This window comes from Cynocephalus volans, chromosome 1 (genome assembly GCF_027409185.1).
Source record: "Cynocephalus volans isolate mCynVol1 chromosome 1, mCynVol1.pri, whole genome shotgun sequence".
Taxonomy (NCBI): Eukaryota; Metazoa; Chordata; class Mammalia; order Dermoptera; family Cynocephalidae; genus Cynocephalus; species Cynocephalus volans.
The window spans coordinates 159,383,930-159,395,310 of NC_084460.1; the positions used below are offsets into that span (position 1 = coordinate 159,383,930).

Here is an 11,381-nt window from a genome sequence, read left to right on the forward strand (position 1 = left end):
CATAAATGAATAAGTATCAGGTGAGGGAGGAATCTAATTCTAGTTCTTATTATTTTTTGAAAAATCCATTAAAGTTGTAGACAAAGGAGGAATGGATATCATGTGCAAGTGACAATGGCAATCTATGTGACAATACAAAAAACTTGTGATTTTGTAGAATCAGGGAAATTAGTGCTATTAGCTGTATTTAGGCTACCATTTTAGCTACAGTGTTGAAGCTATTTATATGATACTGGAACACGATAAGCTATAAAAATCAACAACAAAAAAATGCAAGTAAAAATTTGATCACTTTTTATAATGGGTTTCTAAGTAAAACAGCTGGTGGTAAGATGGCAACTCAAGCTTTCTGCTTTCAGAGTCTAATACAATGGATTCTAATGCCTTCGCTTTAGCATATGATGTCAAAAGAAAATTAGTGTAAAAAAAATTATACCTATTTATAAGACAAAAAGGATCTGTTTATTTTTTATTTTTTAATTATAAGAATCAGAAACACAGTCATCCCTCAATATCTTGGAGTATTGGTTCCAGGACCTCCCATGGAAACCAAAATCCGGGATGCTCCAGTCCCTGCTATAAAATGCTATAGAACTGGCATATAACCTACTCATTCCCCTACCCTTGTACTTTAAATCATCTCTAGATTACTTATAATACCTAATAAAATGTAAATGCTATGTAAATAGTTGTTAAACTGTATTTTTTTCTTATTTATATTTTTTATATTTGTTTTTTTTTTCCAAATATTTTTGACTTGAGGCCGATCGAATCCACGGATGTGGAACCGGTGGATACAGAGGGCCAACAGTGTATATAAACAGCACTCAATGGACCATTGTCAATAACAGTAAAATATCTGGAAAAAACCTTAATATTCCTCTGCAGGGGTTGGCTAAATAATGATATATTCAGAGAACAGAACATAATCCAAACTTTTCAAAAAAAGAGGTACAGCTGTACATACGCATATGGAATTGTATACTACTACACAGTTAAGTGAAAAAAGTGCAATCCCATTCATGTTAATAAAAAAGAAAGGCTGTATATTTGTGTATGGTACTTTTTATAAGAACACCGCATACAGCTGGGCAGAGAGGTACTATATACAATACCTGGTGTGACAATTTTACCTGGACATGAACAGTGTGCCCTGGAGTTACTAGACTTGGTAGTCCTGCTTTATGTGCTTAAATAATTTCAGGAATGATCTATAGAAACTATTCAAACCAATTACCTCTGCATAATCAATACTGAGGATTTGAAATAGAGGTGTGGAGATACCACAGGTCATATTTCCTAGTTCAAACCCTTACATACTTTTGAATTTTTTTACCACGTAAATGTATACTTTTTAAAAATCTAAGGCTAATTTTATAATACTAAGCATTTAAAAGATGTCTTATAAATGCTTTTTAGTTGATGTATTTTATCACATAGACATTACTCTCTAAATGTGAAAATATTATTTCTACAGACATGATTTAAAAAATGTAGTTATGTTGATAATTCACAAATCTCTCTGTATCTCTGGTTTAATCTCTCTTGATATTCAGATTTTATATACAACTAACTGTTGCATATCTCTATCTGGATACACTAAAGTTTCCTCCTATTCACTTTTCTAAAATTGAACTCACGCTCTTCTTTCACAAACATCTCTTCCTCATTTGTGCATTCCATACCTTCAGTGATGTTTCTCTCATCCACCTTCTCAACATAGCAAAAATCCTAAAAGTCATTTCAGAGTCTTTACTCCCCACCCCATACACACACACCTGATACTGTATTGCACTGATTGTAAAATAATTTTGATATTTCTTTATGGTTCTCTCTCAAACACATCTTCTACTGCCCATCTGAACATCCCCCAACACCATTTTATTCCCTATCATTACTTTTGTGAACTATTATAACTAACCTTTTGACCTCCTGGGTTGAAGCTTCCATTTTATTCTATCTTCCATACTATAGTCAGAACTACCTAAATTTAGAATTTATTCATATTCTTCTACCAAATGGTATTAGGATACATATTTCTTTTCTCCCTGAAATATATATATGAGTCATCTTGAAAGATAGTACCACTTAAAGAAAATAAATTTTCTAGATATCAAACTTTATACCTACTTTTACCCGTAAGTATATCTGATATAAGAAAGTGAACTATATATGTTATATTATATATAACATGTTTTACCTTATATATAACTACAACTCTAACTAATATATGAATGATTAACCTATAGTCATACTAGTGATTATCTGGTTTAACAACTCTGGGTATACATACAGAGTGGAGAGATTCCATCAATGAATGGTAGATTGTAAACATGTGATTTGTTGAAGTAGTATAAAAACTCTGAAACAGAAATTAAGAATCTAAGGGCATTAGTCCTGGTTTTGATCATGTCTAGCTTTGAGACTGGAAAATAGGTTAAAGTCCACATGTTTGAGCTTTCTTATCTGCTAAAATGGAAAGAGATTTAGGCTAGATTAGAGATAGCAAATAAGTCTCAAGTCAAGGGCCAAACTCAATCAATTTGAAGCGGTTTCCTTAAGGAGTAAGTCTAAGCAACTGAGACCCGCAATATCATGCTGAAATCAATCAGGAAGTTCTACCATGGACTGAGGAGAAGTTGCAGTACATGTGCCCAGTACTAGCTATCCCAGGAATAATCAGTGAGTCCCAGCTCTATCATTCAATAGTTCTGTGCTGCACAATGGGAGTACATTAAAATGGTTGATCTTCTTACACCTTGGTTGCCTTCAATTGTTCTAGTCCATTTAAGGTACAGTATCTCACAGTTGAATGTGACTAAAATAATAATCCTAGTATTTGATGATCTTAAAAGTGGCAGACTTTTACATTGTTTTAAATCTTTCTTTTTAGATCTTCCACCTCCTCCGGTGCCACCACCTGCTATAAAGTCACCCACTGTCCAATCCAAGGCACAGCTGGAGGTACGACCTGTAATGGTGCCAAAACTCACTTCTATAGAAGCAAGAACAGACAGATCATCAGATAGAAAAGGAGGTGGTTACAAGGGAAGAGAAGTTTTGGATGGAAGACAAGTTGCTGACCTGCGAACAAATCCAGGTGATTCCAGAGAAGCACAGGAACAGCAAAATGATGGGAAAGGTCGAGGAAACAAGGCAGCCAAACGAGACCTTCCACCAGCAAAGACTCATCTCATCCAAGGTATTGATATGTTCAAGCAGTAGATAAATACAGATTGAGCATATGTTCTCAGGGCACTCAGGCAGGCTCTATCAGTCCATGTGAAAACTGGTAAGATTAAGAAGTTTGCTCTGTAATAGAAGAGACAGGCCTGTACCCAAAGAACTTTAGTAAGATTCATTTCAGTACATGACACTACATAAGGTTTCCTTAGAGAGGTGTCAGTTGAGTAAAGGAAATGGGTTGAGAAAAGAACATGATAGTATGGAAATGAATGTTTGATGAACAATGGTTTCCAGTTTGGCTGGAGATTAGGATTCTTGGGGTTAGAGACAAATGGTAAGAGATAAAACTAGAAAGGTGTTTGTGCCAGATTGGAAAAACCAGAGTTACTATTCTGAATAGTTTGGGATTTATAGTCCAGGCAGTGGTGAGCCAGCCAGTTAAAAAATTTTGAGTGAGAAATGACATATAGGATTTGTATTTTAGAAAAATAACTGGCAGTATTGTACAGTGAAGGAAGAGACTGGAATCAGGCAGATGAAGGTATCTTGTAGTTACGTTGCAGTAATAATCTAGTTATAAAATATGAAAGCACTGAATTAAAATAATGCAAATGTAAAGGAGAGGATATGGCCTACACAAGCATTCAGAGATAGACCAAACACTACTTGGTGACTAACTGAATGTAGAAAAGTAAATTGAAATAATAGAGTAAAGAAAAGAAGTTATTCAAATGTTGATTAGGTGGCAATGTATGACTAATGGGACACAATTGTATTAACTAATGTAGAAGAAATTGGGAAAAGGATAAATTTCATGGGAAAAAGTAATTTTAGTTTTGAATGAATTAAGATGTTGATAAGAACACAGCTATGGAGAAAACCATTACAATTTAGACAACTAGGCTTAAAGATCAGGAGAAAGGCTGTAAGTAGAGAGTGGATTTTAGAACCAGCAACACAGGGGTGATAATTATGTGAATTACAGAGGCTAAATATCAGCAGTGATATGCTGATAAATATTTAGCAATCAGTTCTCTGGGAGGAAAAACAAAACAAAATCCTAATTTGTAGCTATTTGCTTACTTCTGCTGTGTAAATACTCCCCAAATGGCTAATTTCAAGATACTGATATGGAGGAGGTGAGAACAACAGGCTTTTGTGAGATCTTGAGCCTGCTCCAGTGCACCACTAGTCAGGGAAAGAATGCAGGAAGAAATTTTAAGATAGGAAGGAATATAAAATGCCATAGAGGTGAAAGTTGGATGTGAAACCAGAGGGAATAAAAAAGTATTTGCAATATGTTGTTCATGGGTAGTATTCAAAAGAGCTGTTTTTAGTGCAGTAATCAGAATAGAAGCCATGCTGTAGGGCACTGGAAAATGAATGGAAATTTTGGAAGGGGCCATGATGAGCATAAGGTCTTTTCAGAAGGTTGGGGATGAGGACAGGTTGGGGGAGGGTTTGACAGGAGGACCAAATCAGTGGAAATGTTTCAGGATAGGGGATTTGAACATTAATGAAATTCTGCTATTTGCAGCAATGTGGATGAACTTAGAGAAAATTATGTTAAGTGAAATAATCCAGGCACAGAAACAGAAATACCATATGTCTTCACTCATAAGTGGAAGCTAAAAACAAAAACAAATAGATAAAGAGAGAAAGAAAGATATACCAGTCACAATAATTCGTTGAACTTGCAAAAGGAGAGAACAGAACTGAGGCCATCAGAAGTGGGAAAGCGGAGGGGGAGGGGGTTAGCCAGAAACTGATAAAGAGCCACAAAAAATTATTACATTGTGTAATGTTAAATGCACTAATTATTATACTCTTTGTTTCTCTTCAAAACGTATAAATCTTTCGCCTTTTAAATGCACTAATTATTCTGATTTGAGCATCACATATTACACACAGTTATTGATATTCAGCACTGTACCCCACAGATATGTACAATTATGTTTCAAAAAAAAAAAGAAAGAAAGAAAGGAAAAGAAACCATTTCAGGCAAAGAGATAGAAGAAAAGAAAGATGCTTATGGAGGAGTCAGGAAATAGTAGTCAGTGATAAGGGAATGAAACTTGGATAGAAAACAATATGGGTACTATAAATACTATATTTTAATAGATATATTTTGGTTAGATTTGACATCAGTCTATGTTCTGTTTATTATGGGCATCTGGTCACTAGCTCACTTACATTCAACATGGACAGATGTCTCCACTGTGTGACCACAAAGGCCGTGGTGACATCGTCACAATCCAAAGTTTGAAAAACTTTTTAGCTTATTTTATCAAGTTTTAGCCAAAATTGATCTGCCTTTGAACTTTTGACTCATGGTGACTATACTCTAAGTAGTGACTTATAAACAGAATGTCATGATGTTATCTTCAGAAATTTAGTAAGCTGTTCCTTATGTTATAAAAACATTTCTCACTAAAGAACTTAGACTAGAACCATTTGTCTAGAAACAAGGAATTCTATTCCATGGAAAACACTGAGATACACTGACCTGCTATTATTTTACATGTCCTGCTTTTCCGAATTCTTATTTGAATCATAGCCCTGTGTATGTTATTAAATTATCATTTCTATGCATTGCTGTAATTTTCACCTTCATAATTCAATTTACATTATTTACAATGAAAGGCTCCCTGATTTACATGTGTAATGAATGGTTATTTTTAATTAAGAAGAGTGGTCTGTTAGACTTGAATGTCTGATCTTTCTGCTGACATGTACTTCAGTTACTTCTATTTAGTTCTACATATATCAAACACCTACTGTGTTATTAAACATTGTACTAAGTCCTGAGATTTATGTGTAAGCATGAACCTTGACCTCCAAGGAGCTTGTAGTTAGAGAGGGAGACGGATTGTCGATTCACAGATGTTTTTTTATTCAGTATAGCCTTCATGGTGCCATGATACTTGAGAGTCCAGAAGAGGGACAATTAGCCCAGTCTTTCAGGAGATGCAATATTAGGAAAGACCTCTTGATCTTTCCTGGCAGAAATGTCATGTAAGCTGAGTGTTCAAGATAGGTGGGGTTTAGCTAGGGTAAGAAAAGTGGATTCTTCTGGCAGAAAAGTCAGCATGAAAAAACTTAAGGCTCATCGAGGAACAAGAAATTCAGTATTACTGGATAGTAAAGGTGGTCAAAGATAAAGCTCTTGAGGTGAATGTAGGCTTACCTCATAAAGAGCCTATAAATTCTGCTATAGAAGAAAGTGGCTGGGAAGAAATGGTTTAGAGGGGAAAACTCAAGAGGCAGAGACCTGCTGGACAATATGTGTAGCCCTCAGAGAAGAGATGCAGAGAATACAGACCAGGCTACAAGAGCAGAATGGGTGAATGGGTACACTCAAGAAACTTAGAGTCAAAACCAGCCTTAGTTGTTGTATGTTTGAATATGTAGAAAGGGTACACTTAGGGGGTACAGAAAAGTTGTTGAAAGGGGGGGAAGAATCTAAAATAATTTTAGTTTTTTATCTTGTATATCTTGAGGATTAGTGATGTTGTTAGCCATGTAGAGAATACAGAGGGGGTCAAGGATTTGGATTCTTGTAACAGCCGGCTGAAAAAAAAAAAAAAAAGAGAGAGAGAGAAGAGAGAATACAGAGTGGGAAGAAATCTCTGGGATGTGGGGATGAGGAGGTCAATGTTCAACATGTTGAATTTGAGGGACCCTCAAGAGGAGGTATTCAGTTGGGCTAGCTACAGGAGCCTAAGATTCAGGGCATGGATCAGGAGTTGAAAACATAAATTAATGATTCATGGTGATGAAAATAGTAGTCAAAGCCACTTATCCACTTAGTCAAAACTAATTATTGATGACTTGTTATATGTCGAGCTGGGAGTGTATCAGCACACAAAGCAGACAAAAATGCCTGCCCTCATGACAATTATATGACAGAAAGTTTACAGTCTGTAAAACTGGATGAAATCTCCAGGGTGAGTGGGGGGAAAAATAAACACACACACACACACACACACACACACACACGGCTGAAAGTAGAAACTTGTAGGGCATCATCATGTAAGAGGCACTTCATAAAAAGAGCTCACAGAAGATTGGCCAGGAAGGAAGGAGAACCAGCAGCTGAGAGAGTAATACTGTTTACGTTGACTAAGATCAGCGTTAAGTCCAGAGAAATAAGGACTGAAACATGGTTAGCATTAGCAAAGTCAACAGTGAATTATCTCAGTTTCTTGATATGTGTCTATATATATTTTAATTTTTTTTGGAAGCCAGGGGATCCAAACCCATGATCTCGGTGTTGCATGGCTGCTCTCTAACCAACTGAGCTAACCAGCCAGCCCCCTATCTCCATTTCGTAGTAGTAATGTCGGTATAATTAGCTTTCAGTGGGATGCAGAGTGAATTGGAGTTGCAGCTACCAATATTGAATACAAATTACTTTTCAAGAAGCTTGGCTGAGCAGTGAGGAGAGAAAAAATGTATGGATTCATGTACAGCACAGGCGTAGGGGAAAGTTTATAGCAAGAGAGAGATTTTATTATATTGCAGTTTGACAAAACTAAAGTTAATAGAGAGAAAAAGATTAATAAACAGGGACAGAAGATGAAGTTCACAGGAGACCAAGGACCATGAAGAGAGACTGCAGGAGCAGTCATCCTCCTGGACCATTAGACACCTGTGAGTTGAAATTGTGAGTAGGGGGTTAAAGTTATGATAAGCAGAATGGAATGAGCAAGGAGCCAGATGAATGGCTTGGACCTCACGGGAGGAGAATGTTTGGGGGCAAGGATGGAGGAGCAATGACTTAGAATCAGTGTTGGTTAGTTAGAGGCAAGCCTGCCTCCTTACCCTTCTGCTAGAGAGAATGTCGGTGAAAACTTCAGGAGAAATCAGTTTTCATTCAGGCAATAGTAGAGAATGCTTTCTGGGTAGAAAGATTAAAAAGCCAATAGAAGAATTATTTTTTTTATGAGTTTGATGTACAAAGGGTAGAATGGACAGACTTTGGAGACAAGTGAGCAGTTGGACAATGTATTAATAGAAGTAGGAACAAAGTTAAAGCAAGATGGAGATAGAAATTCAGGAGACAGCAGTTAACTAGAGTGGCTTGTTTTTTGAAGTTAGCAACAATGGCAAGTTTCTGACATTTAAAATTCTACAGTGTAAATACGATGTCAAAATGGAGGTTGATACCTTGGAGTCTGTGAGTGAACTTGGGTTTGGCTCAGATTTGGTAGTTTTGGATACTGTACTCGGTTTCCACTAATTCCTTATAATAATACTTTATAGTTTACATAGAGATTTCTCTCTCTCATCTGTTTTCATGTCAACATTAGGAGCTTCTCTAGGTATTAACACTATTACCACTTTTTTAGAAAAGTGCAAACTAAAGCCTAAAATAATCTGAGATCACATAGTGAATGATAGAATTGGAAGCCAAGTCTAACTCGTTTTGGTTTACCTCTTTTAGTGATATTCATCCCAAGTGAGTTTGAGATGGACAAGAGTTTACAAGTGGAATCAATCCAAATCCCTAACTACTACTAGGAAAACAATAAGGCTTATTATTTTCCTTTTCAAAAGACAGTGCTGCATTATTCATTTTGCTTATAAAGTGTCCTCATTTATACATCTGAATCACTGATGCTTGCCCATGCAGAAGTACTGATAAACGTGAGTGATGCATTACACAGTGAAAGTGTACAATGGTGTTCACACGCATGTATTCTACTTCATTACACAGAGGATATTCTACCTTACTGTAGACCTACTTTTCCAACGTCAAATAATCCCAGAGATCCCAGTTCCTCAAGCTCAATGTCATCGAGAGGATCAGGAAGCAGACAAAGAGAACAAGCAAATATAGGTCGAAGAAATATTGCAGAAATGCAGGTACTTGGAGGATATGAAAGAGGAGAAGATAATAATGAAGAATTAGAGGTATCTATAAATCTTTTCCAGGTTTTTCATCACTAGACTGAAGTTGTCATATACGCCTCAAAGTCGGGAACATCCATCCATGTACAGAAATGTTACTATTTTATCACAAACTTACTAGTACCCAAATGTCTTGATGCCAGAAAGTGAAGTTCTGAAAATTTAAGGATTTTCTTGAAATGTTCCACAGTTTTGTGTTAACAGCAGCTTCTCTGTAGATCTAAGGTTCATCGTCATTTGCAGATATTCAGAGAAGAAATATATATGGCAAACACAATGTCAGGAAATAAAAACTATTGATCTAGATAAACTATAATTCATCATATTGTAGTAGGTCTTGAAAACCCAGTAGGATGACAGAATTATATGATGTGAGTGTGGTTGTTCTGCCTCTGTTATCTGTCATCCTAGTGACCATCAGGGTTAATCTGGCTGATTTGGCCAACTATTTTCCATCTTCACTCTTTTGAAAATGTGAACCTGGTACTTGACACTGACTTTCCCAGATGGAGAACACTTCTTGAGTCAAAGATATTCTCCTGTGTTAGAATCTATAGATAGTGAAATAAGACATAGTTGCCAGTAAGTCATATCATATTATAAAATTCCCCCTCCCCCCTTTTTTTAAAAATTGTGTTTTCTCCATTTAAGAAAAAAAATAAGTTAAGAACAAATTTCTCTTTTTGCAAATATAGTTAATTTCAAGTAATGCTAAATGAGTATTAAATTATAACTTTTTATAATAAAAGATAAAAAGCTGTAAGTGATTGTGTCTAATTGAATGTTCTTTAAAGCCCAATGTATTTTGATTTTGAGGTTTAGAATAAGAAAGACTTCCCTCCTGCAAACGCTTTTAGAGAAGGTATTTTTCTTTCTTTCTTTTATTTATTTATTTTTTTATTATTATGAGTATTTATGAGATACAAATCACCAGAAATTGCTTTTATACCCCGTATCCCCACCCAGTTGTCCCCCAACCACCTTCCCCCTCCCCTCCCCACTCCACTTTGCAGACCTAAGAATGTTCCCTCCCTGTGTAAGACTACCGCAATACTGTGGTCTTTCTTTCTAGAGAAGGTATTTTTCGAGATTTTTTGTTTTTGGTGGCTGGCCTGGTTACCCAGACCAGCCCAGACCTTGGTTACCAGCACCACACTCTAACCAACTAAGCTAAACAGCTAGCCCAAGATGGTTTTTGAACTAGAACATTTTTGGAGGACAAAAAGCTATTACCGTTGACTTTATATTCATATATAAAACCAATAAAATATTTAAAATCAATAAAACAAAGCTATAATGTTGAGTTGGGGTTTAGGAGAGTAGAGCTCAGCACACTTTTTCCCCTCTCTCAGAGCACTGCTCCCCACCCTGCAACACCAAGACACTGTGCAGAACACAGATTAGTACTTGTTAGAGAACTGTTAGATTTGCTATCAAGACCAACTAAAGTTGACAAATGAAATTAGTTGCCATGAGCACTTTCTAATGTATGCCATTGATAGAAAGTGCTCATGGCAACTAATGAATAGAAAAACACATTAAAATATAATAATAAATGCATATAAATAAATGTAAGACAATACTCTTAAGATTTATTTTCGAATTTAACAATAATGCATCTCTTCCAGGAAACTGAAAGCTGAAGACAACCAGAGAAGTTTGTGAGATCCAATGTGAAAATTATCACTCAAGATGCCTCATGTCTGATGACACATGATGCCAGATAAAATGTTCAGTGCAATCAGAGTGTACAATTGTCTTTTTTATTCCTCTTATTGGGATACCATTTTTAAAATTTTATTGGGTTTTTATTGTTGTTGTTTGATCCCTAACCCTACGAAGAACCTCCTCATACCCCTTGCTGTTGGAACAAAGCATTGCACCTGACTTCCAGCAAGGGAAGTATATTGACTTATTGCTTCAATCATCAGCCAGCAGGAGAGAACTAAACAGTTCTTTTGCATTTTGTCCCTGAGATATGGCATTGCACTGCTTACATACCAAGCTAATTTATAGCAAAATAGTGATCAAAGATTCAAAGTTGATTAATCAACCTCATGCCAAGGGCTCTCAAAGTATAATCTTTCTATAACCAACTGCTAATGCAAATTAAAACATACTTCATTTTAACATGATTTTAAAATCAGTCTTTCATATCAATCTTTGCTGGGAGAAACTAAAAATATGGCAAGTGCAGAACTGCAATTTGAATGTGGTAGAAACATTGTAAATATATACTCTTTGCAACCCCTGGTGGTACTTTATTTTGTTTTCATTTCAAT

General features: G+C 35.9%; 1 protein-coding gene across 1 annotated transcript in view; it reads left to right on the top strand.

Annotated features, from left to right (window-relative positions):
* The window catches only part of ROBO1 (roundabout guidance receptor 1), a 474,875-nt gene extending 465,737 nt beyond the window's left edge, over positions 1-9,138 (top strand). The window contains exons 28-29 of the mRNA XM_063077793.1: positions 2,894-3,202; positions 8,906-9,138. Of these exons, the coding sequence (XP_062933863.1) occupies positions 2,894-3,202; positions 8,906-9,138 (542 nt within the window). The remainder of the gene's footprint in view (positions 1-2,893; positions 3,203-8,905) is intronic.
* Positions 9,139-11,381: the final 2,243 nt, after the last annotated feature.